The following is a 23,220-nucleotide window of genomic DNA, read 5'->3' as shown; positions in this document are numbered from 1 at the left end:
TTTATTTAAGCTGTAAGTTCTCAGAGACCCTACTTTTCTGTTTTATTCAATTAAACTTTTTTTTATGAAAAATGCCCAGAAACGTATTTATTATTTTTAGTTTTTAAACTTTTTTTATTTTAATTTTTTTTTTGGTCCCAGTTGAATCAGCACTTACTGTATCAGATTTTCTGCTTAAAGTCTGTGCCTTTGTTCAAACTAAACACACATCCCTGAAATTGAATTAAAACATTTCATCTTTAGCCGCTATGAAATCACCATTTGCTGTATCTCAGTACTCACTGAGGGCAGAGAACAGAATCTGTCCTTAAATTACTCAGAGACCCCAAGTTTTTGGTTGCTCAAACTGAACACTTTTTCTCAAAAAATGAAGCAAAACACCTTTTTGGATCTTTGTCTTTCATGAAATCACCCCTTGCTGTAAACTGCTGAAGCTCCAGGTCAGATTTTGAACTCTATTTATGCAGGGACCCCAAGTTTCTATTTGATCCCATTGACTGTTTTTCCCCCCAAATTGGATGTAAGTAAATCTGTGCCAACAGAGTTTGAATTTTTTAAGGCAGGATTTTTTTTAGCGTCAAAATCAGAGTTTGAAGCTGAATTTCTAAACGCTGAATTTGTTTAGCATCAAAATAATCATCCTCAAACTTCAACCTAAAAAAAAATAAATAAATAAACCTCAAAAAATTCACTCAAAAATTAGAAAAGCAGGGAGAAGCAATCGATCCCTGTCTCAATCATCCAGCGTTCAGCTCCATTGTTCATGTGACACCTGTTGAATGATTGACACAGAGATTGATTGCTTCTCCCTGCTTTCCTATTTTTTGAGGTTGAATTTTTTTTTAGGTTGGATTATTTTGAGGTTGAATTTTTTTTTTTTTTTTTTAGGTTGAAGATTTTGAGGTGGAATATTTTGATGCTAAACAAATTCAGCCTTAGATATTCAACTTCAAACTCTGCAACTCACAAAAATAAAAAAATAAAAAAATAAAAATAAAAAAAATCAGCCTTAAAAATTCTAATTCAAATGCTGTTGGCACAGATTTGTGCCCATAAAATTGCTGATATTTTCCTGGGTCATTGAAAATTCTATTAAACCAGTTAGAGTTGCTGCATTGGCAGGTAATTCTACACTGGGTTTGCAATTTAGTGCCAGCTTTTCTTCAGTGGTTGAGGAGAGTGACTTGGTTTGAGGCAGGTATGTCATTGGAGTTAGCTGTGTGCCGTCGAGTTAGATCAAATGTGTTTTTGCTTGGGGTCAAGATGCCAACAGCTGACCTGCTGTGCACATGACCAGTTTCTGATGTCATTAATTTGCACAGGGTGACAATAGGGCTGCAACAAACGATTATTTGGATCATCAATGAATTTGATGGGGTTTCGACACGATTAAGCGGATTAGCGGGGAATTTTTTTAAAATGTGCCAGGGAAACAATTTTTCTCTCCTTCCATCACTTTATTTAACAACAGAACATTATTTGAAAACTTAAAATACTTGAAAATCAACAAATCATCAAATGTCCCTTGGCTGTTGAAATATAAAATAATATATAATATATATATAATATATATAATATAAAATAATAAAGAACAGAACCCCCCCCCCCCTTTTTTTTATATATATATATATATATTTTTGGGGAGCCTGTGAAAGACACAATTCTGTCAGGAAGCTGGACACAAATGCGACACTCACACAGAGGCATAGAGTATAAAAATGGATTTACTGAAAAATCAAGCAAAGGAAGGCAAGCCAAAATCAGCGACGGTATCCAAATTGTGAGACTAAGTTGAGGTCAAAAACAGGCAAAAGGTTCAGGGAGAAGCAAATGCAAGATCAAGAACTGTGAGGAAAAAAGGCTGGAACAAAGACATGAGGAAAAACAAACGGGCAAACACAGGAAGTAAAAGAGAGGGTTTAAATAACAGGTGCAATTGGGGAAAATGAGACACAGGTTTGGGAAAACAACCAGGAAGAGGACGTGGCAGACAAGACACACCCAGACCCAACCCCAAACACAAGACAAGAGCGTGCAGTCAGACAAACACAAAGCAGACAAAACCTGAACATAAATAAAAACCCAAACATGAATACAAATAAAATAAAACACATATGAAATAACCACCCACATGAAATAATTCTGTTGTTTTGTCCAGAGTGTGAACATGTTAATTCTGGGTTTGGGGTCACATGCATATAGACAATGTCCAGATATGAATCTGTTGTTTGGGATGTTAGAGGATGGACAGACTGGTGAATTCTGTCAGGTTTGCAGAAACCTCACAGACTTTTATTTTGAAATACATGCTTTTCTTGTGGAAGTGCAACATAAACTGGCTTGCTGTTTTCAAAAATGACTGATTAATCAAAAAATTGGTCCAGTCGTTTTCGTTTTTGTTTTCACAACTTGAATCCTCATGAAAAAATACATAAGTATGCCAAAGGATGAAAGTCAGATCTTTCTGCATTTCAGTCGATGCTCCGGATACACAAACACACAGAGGCCACTTGCCTTTGATTATATGGATGAAGGATGATAGCCAGAAGGAGGCGCTGAGGAACCACGGCACTGGAGGACTAGGACACAAGGGGGGTGGAATACATCCAACTGTAGACACTCAAAGTGATGGAAGATTCTGGGGATGAAGGTCTGTCCAAGTCAGACTCAGAAAACGAGCCCCAGGTGTGTCACTTGGCAGCGAGCTGACATCAGGTGCTTCAGAAAAGAAAACAAGGAATAACTGGAAAGAATCATGACAGATCGGACTGCAGCCCAGACCACAACAAGCATCTAGGCAACAGTAGTAAGAAAAAAACTCCAGAGGGCATTTTTTTTTTAGGAAGAAACCTTAAGCAGATCAGACTCAGGGGGTGGCCAAATGATCTGACCATACTACCAATAAGAAAAATCAAATAAACAGCATACAGCAAACAATTGTCAAACATACAAAACAGAGATGTGTGTGCTTCGTCAACATTCCCACAAAATCCTTTCCACAAAATCCTTTCCACTGAGTTGTGTGGACATATGGCTTTGCTATTTGAGTTTTAGATTATAAGTGCTGTGAAACAAATAGAACATAACAGCTGACTTCTATGATTTAGTACTTTTCTGTGTGAAAACAGCATCTCTTGCCCTGATACTCACATCTGCTTCTAACCCATCATCAATCTAGCATCCGCATCTATGGAATGTTACAAGGGCAAAACAATTTGCTCTTCCGATTGGTCTGATGCATCAAAGTTTACCAAGTTTTAAAAAGATTGTCCTGATTATATGGTAAGTTATAAGACGATTAGAAAACCTGCACAGAGTGCAACTTTCATCAGTTGCACCACCAGTTAGTTATCTTCATGGTGGCGTGAAACAAAGATTGGAGCACAAGAAAACGCATCAAATTTAGATTGGAGTCTCCACTGTTCTCTGTTTCAGTTCACCATGAAGCTGTAGAACTGCTTATAACTGGGAGTGAGGATACAAGAACCCCGTCAGACCTTATAAGTGGGTGCCAGAGTGGAAATGGAAGTGAAACAAACCAAACATTAAGACAGCAGTAGTGTGGATTTATTTTGCAGTTGCCATTGAAGCACTCCCATTTTGAGCAGCTATGACGAAGCGACATCACAACACAAACGTGTTGGATATGTTGGACATTGTGCATGACTCAAGCTGACCGTGGGTTCAAATAAATAGAAACGGACTGCATTTATATTTTATATTCATATAGCACTTTTTCCATCTATATCAGATGCTCAAGGCGCTTTGCAATGATGCCTCACATTCACACAGACACACTCACACACTGATGTCAGGGTGCTGCCATGCAAAGCGCTCACTACACAACGGGAGCACCTTGGGGATTAAGGACCTTGCCCAAGGGTCCATATTGATTGACCGGCCAGACTGGTGCTTGAACCGAGGATCCTCTGGTCAGAATCCTAATCAAATCAAATCAATTTTATTTCTATAGCACCAAATCACAACAAACAGTTGCCCCAAGGCGCTTTATATTGTAAGGCAAAGCCATACAATAATTACGGAAAAACCCCAACGGTCAAAACGACCCCCTGTGAGCAAGCACTTGGTGACAGTGGGAAGGAAAAACTCCCTTTTAACAGGAAGAAACCTCCAGCAGAACCAGGCTCAGGGAGGGGCAGTCTTCTGCCCACTGTTTAACCATTAGACCATCACCTCCCTACATTACAATGCAAAATCATGGAATGCTTTAAGAAGTTCAGGTACTATCTCCCCCTGCAGACATTGGGCGCAGGAGGTCATGTGATTGCTTTTGTCTGTTTGTCTATCTCCTGTAATCAAGTTATCTCACCAATCGATGGCCAGATTTTTATAAAATTTTCTGAGGACATCCTCCAAGGGTCCAGGAAGAGTCTGTTACATTTTGGTGGTGATCCCCTCAAAATGTTCCTTGTTATAAGTTTCTTTAACAGTTGCTACATATCTTTCTTGCCTCGCCGTCTCCCAAAGATCTCTTCCTATGTCGGTTGAGCGAGGTAATAATTGTTGGGTAACATTATTTTGCCAGCTGCATGCACCTTTTGAGTGGTGTTTTAGTTTGCATGTGTATGTGATTTTGAATTTGGAAGCTCTCCCAGTCACCACTCTGATCTAATTCAATCAGAACCCGTGTCTCAGTCTGAACTGGGTTGGCCGGCGTCTCGCCGCCACTGACCATGTCACCTTCAGCCTCACCACAATTAGCCGGGGGAAAGAAAAGAAAGGGAAGGGCACAGGAAAAACAAAAAAAGAAACGTGTTCATAAACTGGCAATAAATGTGCAATAAACAACAAAGCCAGACCTGCCAGATGACGAGTATCGGGGACAGATGCACGTTTGAATGAATGTAGATGATGTTGTATGTATTGTGATGGAGAGACACACCATGTGTCTGACCATGCTTTTGTCTTCCAGCTCTGCCTCAGAGGACTTGGGCTGCAGACGTGGAGACTTCAGCAGGAAGCACTATGGTTCGGTCGAGCTGGTGAGTCCATGTACCTGTTGTGGCTGCGATTGTGCGTTTGTCTCTTTTGTGGCTCCTCCTCGTCCTCCTCCTCGTGTCTCTCTGGCTTCCCCTCCTTTATGTGTCTCCCACCCCTCGCTGCCTTATCCTCGCTTTTTGTAGGCACAAAGACACAACAGGCGGGCATTGATGAGTCAAGACGTACTGGGTGTGGTCCAGCGTTGCGCTTTGCCCCGATAAATCACAATAGGTGCCTGATCAACCTCTGAAGTTCCTTTGTTTGGTTTTGACAATGTTTTTGCACAGAGTGTGTCTGGTGATTGATTATTAAAATATGGAGACAGCATTGCTTTCGAGCTTGTGTGTGTGTGTGTGTGTGTGTGTGTGTGTGTGTGTGTGTGTGTGTGTGTGTGTGTGTGTGTGTGTGTGTGTGTGTGTGTGTGTGTGTGTGTGTGTCATTCACATTATCAGTGTCTGAGATTCTTTTACAAATACTCAAAATTCCAATTTATGATGTCTTTAATTACATCCTGACTCCTACAAATGCCCCACTGGCCTATAGTCAGACTCTAATTACAGATATCCAAAATCTGGCTTTATGCAAGCGCCAGCCTCCGGTGCTAAAAAATGAATCCAAAGCAGAAGTGCCAAAATTTGGTGTTCCTTTATTGACCACTTGCAGCTGGTCCCAAAAGTGAGTCCAGTCCACCAAGAAGCAACTTTACTTTAAGTAAACTTGTATTATATAAATAAATAATATGATACGATATACTTTATTGTCACCGAAGGGAAATTTGTCTTGTACTTAATACAAATAAATAATAATAACAATGGAGTATAATAATCAAAAGAAGAAATATATAATGTAAAGTTATATAAAAAAAAATTCAGCATCCATGCAATGGTCATGAACAAGGAAACAAGCTAACGAGACCAAACCCATTTTTGTTTTACCTGAGGCCATTAAAATATAGCCATCAGGTATGGCGAGGGCTTTGCGTCCGTCCGTCCGTCCGTCCTCAGCATAAGTCCAGTCCTATTACTGCAACAGTGTTCAAATTAACATGGAAAATTCTTGAGACACAGACCTTGAACAAGTTCAAAGATGGCTAACCTTGACATATTTTAAGAGGTTAAAAAGTCACATTCTGTTTCAATCTGTTCAGTTTAGTTTTTTAGTGGTGGGGGTGACAGCCAATCAGAGTAGAGCTGCACTGTGACATCACAGTCTGGTTGCTAGCTGCAAACTCTGTTTTGTTTGTGTGTAAACATAACCTCTTTGTCATATATTATGTGAAAGCTAGTGAGAAATAAACACTTCTAAAACAGAAAACTCTGTTTTTGGAATTTAATAATACCTCTGAAGTGATTTAAAAGACATTTAGCTCAAAGCTAATTTCAGACACTCAAAATGTACGCTCTTTTCAAAAGCTCATGTTCATATGTTATGTAAAAGCTAGCTACAAATAAACACTTCTAAAACTGAAAATGATGTAAGACAATAAAACAAGGATCTTAATAAATACTTAAACAACTGCAAATTATAAAGAAGACAACGCTCATACGGTGATGTTATATTAGCATTGCGTTATATATATATTTTTTGCACCAGGCTGTAATAATCTTGTTTATTGCTTGGTGAAAAAAATGGGTTTGGTCTCTTTAGCTCATTTCCTTGTTTATGATCACTGCATGAGTGGTGATTTTTTTTTATGCAACGCATCCATTTAAGCTATTTTAAGCCATAAAATTATGAATTAGGGGCATGGTCGCTTCGAGTGAGAGCTAGTGTGTTGGATCAAGGAAACAACTAGTGCTAACTGCTAGCGACCATGTTTGTCCTTTTTGAACATTTTGTTTTACAAGTTATTGTAACAATCTTACAATAAGCTTATGTTAATCAGCACCATAATAAACATTAACTAACAATGCATTAAGAATATAACTGTTTAGTGATCATTTATTAAGAATGTTCATGTTAACTAAGGTATTAATTTATACTTTATTCAATAATGTAAGATATTAAACATGTAGTAAATGACTACTAATCATTGTTAACTGTTAATTCACTATTTGTTACTGATGATTACTGCATTAACTAACAGGAACACCCTTAAGAAATAAATGATAACAGAACACATTAGTGTACTTTTAATTACCTATTAATTAATGCTTATTACTGTTTTAATGGCTGTTAGTCAATATAGACTTATTGTAAACTGTTGCTGTATTTCATGTATTAAGCCTTATTAAAACAGAATTGTTTCATGAGATAATTGGCTTATTTTGTTTCAAGCTTAGAAAAAAAAATTCACTGAAGCTATTCTTTTTTCATGTCGTGCTTTTTGGGTGTTTTGAAACAATCATTTTGTGAAGGAACTGCTTCATTTGCTTTCAAAAAACCGTATTGTTGATAATATTTTAGGATGGGTTTAGACTTCAACCCCCCCCCCCGAGCTCTGCCTGTGAATTATAGTTGTCACTCATCAGATTGTAATTACAGATATGTTCAGTTATTATTCTCACTTGTTGCATTGTAATTATGATTTGTAAAATGTAACTGTGGACAGTTGAATGAAAACTCCAGCGTTGTTTGAAAAGCTCGCCATAGTGTTTGTTTATGTGCGGGCTGCGTCTGTACGTCCCGATAGTCCGGAGGGACAGGATGTGGCCGTGTTTTTCAGAGCACTTCTTCTTCCTAGAAGAGACGGACTGCGGGTTCATCTGTGAGCGCTGTGCACCACGTGTGTGTGCGATTAGTGCGGCAGAGAAACCACATGCTGCCTATCAGCACAAGCAGAACAACACCGCCACTTCTGCTGTTTGTGTGTGTGTGTGTGTGTGTGTGTGTGTGTGTGTGTGTGTGTGTGTGTGTGTGGTGGCGGTGGTGGTGGTGGTGGTGGGGGGGGGGGGTGTTGGAACAGTGGTGAGTGAGAACCAGGATGAGGTCACTATTTATATCTTCAACATAAAAAAATGTCTGTGTTGAGTCAGACAGCTTTTTTTTTTCCTAATTGCTCTTCTCAGGCTGCATCACCCGTTAGATTTGGTTTGTGGTGTTAACCCGTCGGCTCGGTGGCTCTGCTCAATATTTTCATCACGCAAACTAGATGTGAAAAGGGAAATTGTCTACTGTGAGCCTTTTCTCCTTTTTTTTATTACGTCTGTGTGATTTATGCAGATGATACGTGTCTTTATGTGTTGTGTCAAAAGGATGGAACACTCACATAGGCGGCACTAGGGTGTGGCTCCGTAGATCTTGACCTCCACTCAGACGTTCATTGTCGTCACCAGTGCCGTGGTGTAGTCTTGTGGAGCAGTGGTTCGCACTGTTGCCATGGATTTACATTCAAATTGTTTCAGCTGAGGCATTTTGATGCACTTTGCATTTTTGCCCTGTTGTTGGGTTGTCAACAATGTACAAAGATCAATAATCTCCACAGTTGTGGATCGTGATCAGAAAGATGTGATCTGATAGAGATCTGTAGTCAGCAGTGGGATATGTTATATATTCTCTGAATCCAAAGAGTTCCACAAAATATTTGCAAGGTATTTGCAGTAAAATTGCATTGAAAGGCCTGAATTCAGCTCAAGCCTGAAGGAAGAAGTGCCATTTGACATTATTGTCCAAATAGCAGAGGTATGCACTCCCTGAATATCCCTTTAGTTGAAATATTATATAAGTGCAGCATTTGTCTTCTTGTCATTTGTTTCTTTTTATTCACCGCTTTTTGCTCTGTATGCACCACTCTGCTTTTAATCATTAGTGATTGATCTCTGCTTTCTTTCACAGTATGTCTTTTTCCTGATTCTCTCCCTCAGCCCCAACCAGTCTCAGCAGAAGACTGCCTCTCCCTGAGCCTGGTTCTGCTGGATGTTTCTTCCTGTTAAAAGGCAGTTTTCCTTCCCACTGTCGCCAAGTGCTTGCTCATAGGGGGTCGTTTTGACCGTTGGGGTTTTTCTGTAATTATTGTATGGCTTTTGCCTTACAATATAAAGCGCCTTGGGGCAACTGTTTGTTGTGATTTGGCGCTTAAAAATAAAATTGATTTGATTTGATTTGATTTGTCAACAGAAATGTTACTGCGTTCATCAAAAGGCTGATCATTTGTCTGTTCTTCAAAAGAAATGCTTTCAATTTGATTAAAATAGTTTCATATTTTCTTAACAGAAAGCTCAAATATGAATTCTAAACACTTGCGAATAAGAAAAACATTGCTTCTCCTACATCCCCTTAGCGGTGACTACAGTGCATATAGTATTACTGGAACTACAAGTCCCTTGGTGATGTCTCTTTTTATGACATCAGTTTACAGCGAAGAATGAGTTTCAAATGTCATGTCAAAAGCAGTAATAAATCCTGGCACCAGAAAGGACATGCCCTGTGTCAGCTTGGTTTTTGTGACAAAGTACACTTGATAAGTCCAACACCTACATGATTCCTGAGAGATGGCACATACACAGCTTTATTCCTGAGCCAGCTATCTGCTAACTAGCTAAGCTAGTATGGTACACCATTGCGGTGACTGGATTAGGCTAGTTAGCAAGCTAGCCTGGCTACTACAGAGATAGCAAATTAACAATTGTGCGAAGGGAATGTATTTATACTATCCAATATTGTCTTGCATCTGACTGCAAAGTATATTTATCTGTTTTTAGAACAGATTAGCACAGGAATAAGGTAAAGTTTTGATGGATATTGTGTACTTCCATTCAACACAATCTCAGCTCATGTTGAGCATATTGTGACACACAAAGCAGGTATGCAAGCACATCACTTGTCTTCATTGCAATATGTCATTCTGTATTATATAACGGCTGAGTGGATCCTTGTCATTTGATTGCTGTTTTGTTTGTCACGTGACATGGATAATCTGTTACATTTACTGTGCAAATTTGGTTCCATGCATTTTGTACCATTGCACACTGCATACCCCGCCCATGCTGACACTAGTTGGGGCGGCGTTTAGCTAAACATGGCGCAGTCTGTTTTGCTGACGGACAATGATTTGAACAAGCTAATTGACAGTGCTAATTCTTCTAACACACACACACACACACAAACAAATCCACTACACCATAAGCCGTCTGGAGGCATGAAGAGCTGTTAGGATGAGAAGCTGGACAATTTCTGACGCGGTTTGGCTGGACTGAGGAAGTGCACAAAGTCCTTTTTTTTCCTTTTTGGAAGTATTACGGACTACATTGTCAGAATTATTTTGAAGTCTCTAACTGTTTTTCCAAGTTGACTGAGAACAGTTTTGAACTGCTATTAAAGGTTTGTGTTGGATTGTTGATGTCAAAGCAGCAGTGAAGCACCAAAATGTAAGTCCCTTTTCTGTTGTTTATAAATGAATATAATATCAAATGACAAGGATCTAGTTTAGCCGTTATATAAAACAAATAATGAATGTCTTTATATTCTTTCAATGGAACGAATATTTAATTCAGTGAATGCTGGAACGTACCATTCAACTTGGCTTTCCCTCGTTGAATGGAACATTCCATCTTTCACCTCATGAAATATTTGTACCATTGAACTCATAAACATGAATTATTTGTATACTAATTTTGGGAATTCAGAGCTGCCAACCATCCCGCATTGCGTAGGATTTACCCCCATGTCCCACATGAGTGTGTGTGGGATGCCCATTAGTCCTGCAGTTGTGTGAGTCCGAGCACGCCCCCGGATCCCCCCAGTTGCACTTTGTGCCGTTGGCACTCGCGGCCATGCATGGGTGTTGTGCGTTAATAAAGTCAAATGTTGGCAGGTATGGGAATTTAAAACTGTCTAAATTATGCACAATTACAGTCCTTTACATTTACATTATATTTCAAGTTCTTTTCTACTGTTTGCTTGCCGAGAGTTGCTGCTATATCAAGTTAAAGCCATTTTAGAAAGCATCACATTTTAAATGCACATTTACTTTTAAGTTAAGATATGCTTATCTGCATCAAAGCTCCAGAATTATGATGAAAGTAGCAAAACAGAACAACATACCTTATTTAATGGAGTATATAGCAGTGTTTGTTTGTTTTTTGTTTTGTTTTTTTGCTAGTAGGGGAGGTCCTTATACGCCGGTCCGACGTATATATTGGAAAAATCTGAAAGAATTGTGAAGAATCAGTGATGTGTCTGGAAACTGACAGGATGCTTTTGCTAAATGGAGTGTGAGATAAGTCATTAAATATATAAATAAGAAAAATCATTAGCCAATTATATTGACACAGACACACGGGGCCATCAGCCCGTATTACATGGCCAAGTCACTCTAGTCAACATCTTGGAGTCCAATTAATCTACGTTGCCAGCTTCCTCACCAACCACACATGCACTAATACTAATAACAGCTTCTACTGTCTTGTCACTGCCAGTCACTGGAAACTCCACGTCTCATATTCAAAGCCTAATTGTGTGGTGTGCATTCAAGGTGAAACCATCAACAATTAAACCCGTTTCATCCTGATGTGACAGCTTGAAAACCAAAGCTGTGTTTTTCTAATGAATTGAAATGTCTTTCCATGAATGTGGATGAATAGAAGTGGGTGCTGGCTGTCAAAGATGTGAGGTGCACCTGCAGGGCTGAGAGGTTCACTTTAAAAATGTACTGAATATGAATTAACTGCTGTGTAAAAAAAATGTATTCTTTAGCCCATTCTAAGTACCTATTGTGCTCTAGTTAGCACCCTCCTCATGACAGGGTAGCTGTCCCTCCTAACGATGGGACTGACACCTCTCCTGACGCCTCTCCTGATGGCTCTCCTGATGACGTGAATGACTCATTACCATGAACAAAAGACTGAAACTGCTTTGACCTGAGTACCCCATTGTAAACAGAGGACAAAGCGTGTCTCAGACCCCCTCCCCGGTTAAGGCTGGGTTTCAACTGTTTCACCTACAATGTGAACCCCAGTCCAGTAGAAGATTCAAGCTTGTCTACTATTCACAATGTTAATGTACTGTTTTTTGCTTTTGCGTGATCTCTATGCAGACTGCACTTGATGGGGAAAATAAATGTGAGAAAAATATTATTTTATTTTGTAAACTTTGTTAGGAAAAGAAATAACAACATACCACACCACTACACTGATGACACACACCTCCACTTTTACCTGCACCAAGGAGATAATTGACTAGAGGTGATTCTCCAGTCAATTGGGAACCACCAAATCTTGGGGAGACTGCAAAGACCATGAAACAGCTGAGGGCGTGGAAAGGTCATGGGATTTGTGGCACTGGAGCTGAACTCCTCCAGGTGGGTGGAAATGCTGTTCTCCTGGCATTGCAAATAATTTTTGTTTCAATCCAGGGGACTAACCCTAACCCTAACCCTACAGATTGGAAGAAAGGACTTGTTGTCTCAGTCTGGAAAGGAAACGGTGATCACACTGTCTGTGCTGGGGAAGGTGCTTGGGAAGGAGCTAAAATTAACAGGAAGCCAGTGCAAAGATGCAAGAATTGGGATTATGTGATCGCATTTCCAGGCGCCTGTTAAAAGTCATGCTGCAGTGTTCTGGACTAACTGCAGACAGGAAAGAGCTCCTTGAAAACGGTTTTACCTTTGATAAAAGATGGAGATGATAAAAACACCATTAATTAGGTGTCTCATTTTAGCCCTGCGAGTACTCATAGATGCAAGCGTGAATATTGGCGGTGCTTTATTGCAGACCTAAGTTGATTTTTGCAAAGCATTTGATTCAGTTGATCAGATGGCTCCTTAGAAGATCCTGAGAGTTCGTGGGATCCCCAAGAAGCTACTGGACATCATAATCAGCCGACACACAGATCGTGTGTGTGCTGGAGTGGAGGCAGAGATTCTGAGTTTTTCCCACTGAAAAGTGGCATTCATCAGGGGTGTGTTCTGGTTCCTTCGTGGTCAGTGATTGCATGGATTGGGCATTGGGTAGTGTTGTTGACACCAGTTCCTTTTGTTGGCAAGGAAGGGTTTACTGACCTTGATTTCACGGACGATACTGTGATTTTTTGCGGAAAACTGTGGATACTCCGATTGCAGCACTTGAGAAGTTGATTGAGGTATCAGAGTGTCTGGGTTTGAGATGGTCCTGGATCAAAACTAAGATTCTGGCTTTTAACAACTTCTCAGCCATCAGGAGTGCATCTGTAAATGGTGAAAGAGTTGACCTTATAGAAACATTCTGTTATCTCAGCAGTGACATACACGTCTCTGGGTCCTCGGCCTTTGAGATAGAGAGGTGCCTGGGAAGAGCTTATGAAGTCATGAGGTCACTGGACAGAGGTGTTTGGTGATGCTGATATATTTGCAGGCAAACGAAGGTCCATGTCTTTAAGGTCCTGGTGTTATCCCTCTTGCTATTTGGTTGTGAGATCTTACTTAAGGCAACAATGGGATGTCTTTGGTACTAGGTCTCTTCGGAGGATTCCTTCGGTACTGCTGGAATTACTTTGTATCAAAGGAGTGGTGAAGAAGGGAGACTAAGATGACAAGTGTCACTTCCATTGTGAGGAAGCATCACCTTCAACATTTTGGCCATGTGGCACCTTTCTCTGCAGATGACGTTGCATTTAGGTGCCTGAGTGTTGAGGGCCCCAGTAGCTTGAGAAGGTCAACAGATAAATGATTATTTTAGAGATGTGGGAATGGATCGGTTGTCTGCATGGATGGTTGCCATGCAGGGTGTAATGTGGCTCCATGGTGTTGTGGATGCTGCAAAGTGCAGCACCAGTGGATGCTCCCAGACTTGACTTGACTTGAAAGAGGTAATGTTTTAGATCCCAAAAACATGAACAGATTTCAATAAAAATTTTGTGAAGAAGTAAAGCCAGGTCTACAAGTATTTGGACACTGACATAATTTTCACCTCCAAAATTTAATGGAGTCTTCCATGGCCTAATATCTATCTGTGGTGAAAGTTTTGTCAAAATCCGTACAGTAGTCTTGATGTAATCCTGCTAACAGATGGACAGACAGACAAATAATAAATATATAAACACCAATGATTTTTATTATGTCTTGGCGGACATAACTAGCATTTGCTTTTGGTACCCCTTTTCCGAATTGTCTTCTAGATTGTTGCTGTTTGGATGACACGTTGAGCTTCTGCAAGTACTGGTTGTGATATATTAAATCATCTTTATATTAAAAGCATGAGTGCATGTGTGCGTGACTTTATTTAGTAAGTTCAATGTAAGTACATAATATAATTGGAAATATGTTAAAATACATGGATATTACAAGAAAGTGAAAACACTTATTTCCACTGTGGTCCATTTAAAAATCAATGACAAAATAGAAGTAATAATAATAATAATAGTAACAATAATAATAATAATAATAATAATAATAATAATAGTGTGTATACGATAACAAGAACCTAAACAAGTTATAAGTACATTAAGACAGTAAATTAACATTAAAAGCTCTGAGGTCTAAAAACATTCTGGACTCACACACCAATCCAACTCATTATACAAGCTTTGCACAATTTATTACCACCCTTGAAAAATGTCAGCTACCTATTTTATAAACACTACCCAATCTAGAGCCCATGGATCCCCACGGGCAAGGCGCCAGTTAGTGTATGTTTGTCGTGCATGTGTGCGCTTGGAGAGGCCTCGCTGTCAGTGTTGCACAGTTGCAGCAGAGCAGACGGCTCCACTCCCACCTGCTCACCAGTGTTACTGTCACTGCCTCTGAGGTCTTCTGACTGCACTGTCAAGTTGGATTTATGCCTGCTCCCAGCGTGTGGGGGCCTCTCTCTCTCTCTCTGTGTGTGCTTTTCTTATTAACGTTTAGCTGGAAAAGCACCAATTAGAGAGCATACTTCTGCCAAGGGGCGAAGTGCACAGTAATCCATGTCTGGACACAGATCACATAAATATAGTGTGTTTTCACCAACCCAGTCACACAGCAAGTCGTGATTCAGCAGCACGAAATTTGGTTCGTGATATTGTCACAAAAAGCGCCTCATTTTCGTCACCGCAGCACAAATTCATTCTAATTCATTCTGTGATGGCTGCACACAATTAAAAGTGAAGCTGGGTGGTTATGGTTAGGGTGGGGGGGAAGGAGTAGGATTAGGTTATGGTTAAGGTTAGGGTCGGGGGTAGGAGAAGGGTTAGTAATAGTGATTTTTTTTTTTTTTTTTTAAACCCCGTCACGAAAATTTGACTCATTTTGTCACAGGAGCACAAAAAAAAAAAAAAAAAAAAATGTGACTGGGCTGGTTTTCACACATGTACTCCCTCACATATACTCACTTGTATACTCTTACACTTTTTCAGTTTGACCCCCTTTTGCCTTAACTCAGCAAAGCCTGAGAATATAAATGTGTGTCCTTCTAAGGGCCCTATTTTTTTCAGCTGGTGCACATCTGTTTGGAAAGTGTCTACACTCACACTGCTGTTTAAGTCGTGCAAAAAATATAAATTATTTGGTCCTTACCAACATTTAAAAAATAGATTTAGAAGTGTTAGATAAGTGCAGTTCTACTCTGATTGGCTGTCAGCTCCGCCACTCAAAAACAAAACTGAACAGACTGAAAAAGAATGTGACCTTTTAACCTCTTAAAATACCTCTTAAAACAGTTTAAGGTTAGCCATCTTTGAACTTATCCAAGGTCTGTGTTCCAAGAATGTTCCCTGTAAATTTGAAGACTCTGGTAGTAATAGGATTGGAGTTATGCTGAGCTCAGAGAGAGACTTCCGCAAAGCCTTCACAATACCCGATGGCCATATTTGATGGTGTCGGGTAAAAATGGCACCGGCTTCGTGTTGTAACTAGCAATGACACTATGTACTGCTTTGACAGCACTCTAAGAATGAAATATGGCTCCTTATAATCTGCTCTTCTTTTGTGTTAGGATGTTCATTGACTTTACATAAAACAGAAAGGTCTCAGTTTGAAAGTGGTAATAAATAGAGTGAGAACACTTTTGGAAAGTGCAAAGTAGAACTCACTCAAAAGACAGGTTGGATTTATTATTCACTGACCCAATTCAAATTTCATAAATGTCTCATTGACTCCTTTGTCTGACTGCCGCTGGTATTTTACATTCGAGACTGTTTGAGCCACAGGCTGAATTACAAGACAAACAAATATTTATACTCAATGAAACTATAAATCTGATAAATTGTTTTCGTTTTCATTTTTCATGCACTGAAGTAAAAGCTCTAGGATTTCTTCTACATGGCAAAATTGCTCAGGTTAAATTAACACTAGAAAGTGTCTATATGTGTCCAGGGTAACTAAAATTTTAAAGAGTGGACACTTTCTAGTGTTAATTTAATAACGGCAATTGTTCTCTTAACCCTCTGGGGTCCGAAGGCATTTTTTGGACAGTTCACTCGCCTGGCATAAATGTTTTATTATTGCTGTTAACAGCTCTCCCTGCATCCCACAATCAAGTTTTATGTATCTTTTTTTTTTCAGGACAACCTGTGCTTTCAGAATATATATGTTTTTGTTGTGTTTTATAAATGTAATAAAGGTTTACAATCAAAAATAGGCAAGGAAAAAAATAAAGCGAAAAATAATTTTACACACACATGTATTCAAAACACACAGCAAACTATAATAACTGTTTTGACACTTTATAAAGGTAATTTGAGGTCTTGTGTGAAAGACTGTACAACAAAAAGGTTCAAACAATAAACACAAATGCACATTTTGAACAATATATACAAAATGGTCTATGCGTTTTGTTGTCCATTGATATGGTAAACAGTGCTTTAGGCAGAGAAAGCAACAGAGTTATCCAGTAATATTCACATGCAAACTAGTGTAGCAATCCTGATAGTTACACACTCTTTGTTTGAGCATGTGAGATTGTCATCAGAGGCTCTCTGTCTGCTCCTGCTTTCACTGATTGCTGTGCGTAATGGTGCAGGGCACACTGAGTATGTACTAATAGTATGTACTCATTGGAGCACCCCGGGGGCTATTCAAACGGGCCAACTAGTAACACATCACACCTGAAAACAATCTTTGGCTTTTCACGTGAGGTAAATCTGCCCTACGATTGGATTTTGGAAAACCATGTGACGGTGAACCAATTCCGATTGGACACTCACATTGCGCACGTCATCACACAGCTTCTATGAGGAGTACAAAGATGGCCGATGGCTGGCTATCTCATATCATTCAAAAGTTATTTATAATTTAGTAAAGCTTGGTCTTAGCCGTTGTATACAACGGCGTTGACCCCAGAGGGTTGATGCACACAAAAGGCTTATTTCTCTCAGGTTTGTTCACAGATTGATTAAAAACCATGATCGTGTTAGTGATCGTGTTATTAGAATGCTAACTGTAAGAATGTTCATTTTTATGATAATAAGCCGCCTCCAGTGTCATTTTCAACCAGTCTGCAGACCATGTGTCACCGCCACAGACTTTATATATGCTCGACAAATCCTTTGTGTCCTTACAGGTTTTCTGAAGCATTGGTTTGAAGCCTGGTTTGAGGTCTTGCCTGAAGTGAAGGAGTTCAAGTAAATAAAGATAATAAAAATTAATACCGGCATATTGCCTCAGCAACCTTGGGAATAACAAGGAGATATAGAAACAATGCAAATATAGAAATTACTAAAATTTCACTCAATGGAAATACTGAAGTACAGATTTCTTAAATAGTCTGTTAGTACATTTAACCACACAACAAGCCATATTATTGCAGATATTTATAATAAAATGCTCAGAAGGGTCAAACATTGGTGAGTTCAAAGCAACTAACAGCAGCTATCACCGAAAGCACATGTCATGTTGACGCGTCACGTCTGAAGCGTTAGACTTGCATTATGTCTGGGTGACACAACGTGGAGTAGTGCTCTGTAGAGAAACAGGAAGCCACCTGTTTTTGAGGTACATGCAACACACCACAGAACAAGAAACACAAAAGGTAAAACATTTCTGCGCACCTCATTGCGACGCATGGGTCTGTGCACACTGGCTGTGCTGCACTAACGCCCCTCACTGCAGGAAAATTAGAAATCTATTCACAGATTCAAAGTTCACAGCTCAATAAATCTTAAGAGAAACATTATAGCCAAACAAAAAACACTTGTTTCTAACTTCAAAAAAGACAGACGACGTGCTACAACCTCTTCTTTATCCACATGAGCCGTCCTCTGTGCTGGACAAATAACACTAATCTAAATGTGCAGGCAGCTGTGAGACAAAAGGACCATCTACGAAGTGCAAAAATGAAAAAAGACACCAGAAAAATATTCTATAAATTCATTGTACAAGGTCTGTCAACAAAGTATAGGTCCTTTTTTATTTTTTTCAAAAACTATATGGATTTCATTCATATGTTTTTACGTCAGACATGCTTGAACCCTCGTGCGCATGCGTGAGTTTTTCCACGCCTGTCGGTGACGTCATTCGCCTGTGAGCACTCCTTGTGGGAGGAGTCGTCCAGCCCCTCATCGTAATTCCTTTGTCTGAGAAGTTGCTGAGAGACTGGCGCTTTGTTTGATCAAAATTTTTTCTAAACCTGTGAGACACATCGAAGTGGACACGGTTCGAAAAATTAAGCTGGTTTTCAGTGAAAATTTTAACGGCTGATAAGAGATTTTGAGGTGATACTGTCGCTTTAAGGACTTCCCACGGTGCGAGATGTCGCGCAGCGCTCTCAGGCGCCGTCGTCAGCCTGTTTCAAGCTGAAAACCTCCACATTTCAGGCTCTATTGATCCAGGACGTCGTGAGAGAACAGAGAAGTTTCAGAAGAAGTCGGTTTCAGCATTTTTTCCGGATATTCCACTGTTAAAGGAGATTTTTTTTAATGAAAGACGTGCGGACGGATTGCAGCGTCAGCTCGCAGTCGCCGCGACGCTCCGCCACAGGAAAAACACATCTGTTGGAAGCCTTAAGGACAGGTTGGAACATGTCCAGCTGTTAAACAATTTCTCATATACTCACTCCACTGAAAGCCATCAAAAGTCGCCTGGATTTTACAAATGGTTATCAACACGGAGGTGTTTTTCCTGTGCCGCCGCACCGCGCCAGCTGCGTCCCGACGCGCAAACCCGTCTGCACGTCTTTCATTAAAAAAAATCTCCTTTAACAGTGGAATATCCGGATAAAATGCTGAAACCGACTTCTTCTGAAACTTCTCTGTTCTCTCACGACGTCCTGGATCAATAGAGCCTGAAATGTGGAGGTTTTCAGCTTGAAACAGGCTGACGACGATGCCTGGGAGCGCTGCACGACATCTCGCTCTGTGGGAAGTCCTTAAAGCGACAGTATCACCTCAAAATCTCTCATCAGCTGTTAAAATTTTCACTGAAAACCAGCTTAATTTTTCGAACCGTGTCCACTTCGATGTGTCTCACAGGTTTAGAAAAAATTTTGATCAAACAAAGCGCCAGTCTCTCAGCAACTTCTCAGACAAAGGAATTCCGACGAGGGGCTGGACGACTCCTCCCACAAGGAGTGCTCACAGGCGAATGACGTCACTGACAGGCGTGGAAAAACTCACGCATGCGCACGAGGGTTCAAGCATGTCTGACGTAAAAACATATGAATGAAATCCATATAGTTTTTGAAAAAAATAAAAAGGACCGTTACTTTATGGACAGCCCTCGTATATAAGGTCTGACGTCACCAAATTCACTTCACATATCACTGATCTGTTGCTGGTCATACAACAGCACTTAGTATGGAAAAAAGTCATTTAGTATAATTTTGAATAATTTTTGAGTGTTTAAATTTTCAATAAGAACATTGTTATAAGGTGTTTTTAGTAACAGAACAGTTTGTTTATGTAACAGTCTTCCAGAACATGTAGTACAGTCTCCATCTGTAAATATATTTAAAAAAAAAAGTTTATGATGAATATTATAATGCCGTCCAGTTGAATTTGTAAGATTTTAGTATCATCTCATATGGGTTTCTCTTATAGTATTATATCAAAATGTATGATGTGTGTTCATGTACTTTTTGTATACTTTTTACACAATAAAATGACACCAACTTCACTGCAACTGCAGGGATCTCCTGCTCCTTATTGAATATTGTAACAAAGAAAAATTCTCTAAACTTATGCAAAAAGACATTTATCTAAACTGAGAGCTGTAGTATATCCAGCAGGAGACCATTGATGTGTGATGTGAATTTGGTGTTACTATGCCTTGTAACAATAAGGTTATTGAATATTTAAACAATGAATAATTGCCCAAAAAAATTCAAAATTACCTTTTTCCAAACTACGTGCTGCTGCACAAGCAGCAGGTTACTTTTGGAGCCAGCCTAAAGTGGCCATTCAAGGAACTGCAACATTTAGCATTTGGCTTCATCTTGCTGCTTGGTACCCACTGATGCCTTTATGGTGTCAAATTTTGCGCGTAATCACGTTCTCGTTGGGGAGGCTGAGATTTTGTTGTCAGTGTAAACAAGCGTTTGCGGCAACTTGTTTGCAGCATTGCGTCGTTATGGAGGTGAGTTCAACCAAAATCTGTATTTACTGTAGGTGTTTAAATAAGATAATCACGAGTCTTTAATGTGAGTTTTATAAAAAAAAAAAAAAAAAAAAAAAAAAAAAGCGTGTTGCTGTTAGGTTTGTGTGTCGGGAACTGGTTCTTTTCGGGTATCCTTGAAATGATTCGATACATCGACATCAATAGCCTTTTTGCTTAACGATTCCCTTATCGGTCCTTCAGAGTGGCCGTTGTTCTTGGGGGTGTTTGTCAGGAAAATGATCATTTCTCTACATTGATTACAGACCCTGCACCAGCTCTGTAATCAAGCATTTCTGTAGCGCGGCTTTGCTTTGAACCTTGAACCAATGAGGCAGTGCTATGATCTTCGATCTGCTGCTTCATTGGTTCTTTGTTGTATTTCGCTTTATCTTAATTTTTCCCCGCTAAAACCCTAAAGAGCATATGTCTGTGAGTAATATTTACCTTTTTTTATGTGAAACCGACCTGTTATGGTCTTCTGAAACAGTTGATAGATGTGCTTTATAACTTAAAAACGGGGCAGATGCTAACACGTTAGCATGTCTATGGCACGCACACCTACAAGACAAGTTAATGTCACCAATTCACCTAACCTGCATGTCTTTGGATGTGGGAGGAAGCCAAGCCCCTGGAGGGAACCCACACAAACACGGAGAGAACATGCAAACTCCACACAGAAAGGCCACTATTTTCATAACCTTTATTTAACAAGATAAAAGCCCATTGAAATCGAGACCTACTTTACAAGGGTGACCTGGCCAAGAAAGGCAGCAGCACGTCATAATAGACAAGTAAGCAACATCAAGATAATCATGAAAATATATCAAACACAAGCAGTTAACAAGTAAAACACAATCATTTCAGTCATAAATACAACAAACAAACAACCAACAGTTTAAGATTTAAAACACAGGAACTGTTCAAAAGATTTCCATTCTCTGTTTCTTAAAGTAAAGCAGAAAGCATTCAGAGAAATCAACTCTGACAGTTTCAGTTCAGTTTGGAGGACATTCCAAGCAGAGAGAGCAGAAAAACGAAAATCTTTCTTTCCCGTTTCAGTTCGAACACAATGTACACAAAAGTATAACATGTCATTTGAGCGTAGAGCGTAATGGCTTTCAGATCTCTGACAAAACTAGATAAATAGGTTGGAAACAACCCAGTAAGAGTCATCCAGTGTGTATATCACCTTATATTCAAAGAGGGCATGCCAGCATTAGCATACAACTCACAGTGGTGGATGAGGCGGCTACAACCAGTGATAAATGTCAGAGCACAATGAAACATTGAAGTCAAGCATATACATGAAAAAAAAGTTATATTGGGCTCCCCGAGCACCTTGCTCCAACTTCTGAACTTTTACAACACAGGTGGGAATTGATCCCATGACCTTCTTGCTGTGAGGCAACAGTGCTAACCACTAAGCCACCATGCTGCCCCATCTGGCTTTCTCACCTGATAAATATATTTTTTTTCATAATCGAATACACATCTTAGAGTGGGCTGTTGCCCACACTGGCTATCTGGATGGATAATCTTGGAAAAGGGGAGGTGCTCACGAGCAGAGGTTTTAACAAATTTGTGAACAAAATTTGAGAAAAAACCTTTTGTGTACATATAAGACCTTTTGTGTACATATAAGAAATCTTTTATCCTAGCTCATAACTTTGTGTTCTAATTCATGTTTTAGATGTCTTCACACATTATTGTGCTCTGTTTGAATATGTGCATAACAAGACGTTTTATTAACATCACCACCTGCAGCATCTCCCAACAAATGTTTTTTTTTTTCCAATCAGTAGTTTCTGTTTAATTCCTTTTTCAGTCTGTTCATTTTCTCTTTTCATTTATTCTACCAACTGTTAATTTTCCCCTGCTGGTTTTATTTTTGCATCTGTCACATATATAGTCTCTCTCTCTCTGTCTCTTCCACCCTCTCAGTGCCTCTTCATCCCGCTCGCTCATTACTCGCATTGTGTTCTTGCCTCTCCTCGCTTGCCCACACCTCCGTCTTCTCGCGGATTCCTGGCAAAATGTGAGCGTGCATGAACAGGCTCGCTGATGAGATCAATTATCTATCAGGAGTCAGAGAAGTATTGATTTAATGCCCCAAGCTGCATCGCAGTGCCGCTTTGTCCCACGGGCCTCTGGGAAATTACAGGCTCTCTGTGTAACCTACGGGCTCGATTGTGTTTGCCAAACGTTCAACTCGTGCCCTTAAACAGCAGCTGCTTAAGAAACGAGAGCGTGCACGTGCATCCCTGCTCCGTGTGTAAAACTCTCTCCTTACCCAAGCTTAATCATCTTGGAGATTTCTATTATTCTTTTGTCATTTGGCTTTTTGTTCACTCACTCATTCTGTGCCACTCTTTGTGTCTAATGCCCCATTCTTTTCTCTTTAATTCCTCAGCTCCTTCTTCCTCCACAGAGGAGATGTGTTTTATGGCTTGTTTGTTAAAGCATAGAGCAGAACGCTCTCCCAATATGCCTCCCCTGCCATCCCACAGGAAATCCTTTGGAGTGCAGCTTTTCCTTTTTCGCCACTCTTCTGTGCCGTGATTTAGAAGCAAGGGCTGCGTAATGCGTCACACAGACACACACAAAAGCTCCCCAGACCACTTCATCTCTCTATTTGCCTGTCATTTTTCATTCTTTCACCCAAAAACCAATACTGTGACTATTCACAGAGTGCAGCACAAACAACTAAATGCACATTTAATACAGAAAGCCAAGCGTTTTGCCCGGCTCGCACATGCAGTAGAGAGGCAACATGTGAACACTGTGCTGGTTTCTCCTCCATT

The 23,220-nt window shown here is 39.8% G+C and overlaps 1 protein-coding gene across 3 annotated transcripts in view; it reads left to right on the top strand.

The window, feature by feature from the left end:
• The window catches only part of garnl3 (GTPase activating Rap/RanGAP domain like 3), a 202,229-nt gene that overhangs the window by 80,844 nt on the left and 98,165 nt on the right, over positions 1 to 23,220 (top strand). For all 3 annotated transcript variants that reach the window (XM_034191917.1, XM_034191916.1, XM_034191918.1), the window contains exon 2: positions 4,934 to 5,003. In XM_034191917.1, coding sequence (XP_034047808.1) covers positions 4,934 to 5,003 — 70 coding nt within the window. The remainder of the gene's footprint in view (positions 1 to 4,933; positions 5,004 to 23,220) is intronic.

This window comes from Thalassophryne amazonica, chromosome 17 (assembly GCF_902500255.1).
Source record: "Thalassophryne amazonica chromosome 17, fThaAma1.1, whole genome shotgun sequence".
Lineage (NCBI taxonomy): Eukaryota > Metazoa > Chordata > Actinopteri > Batrachoidiformes > Batrachoididae > Thalassophryne > Thalassophryne amazonica.
This window is presented reverse-complemented; position numbering and strand designations above follow the sequence as displayed.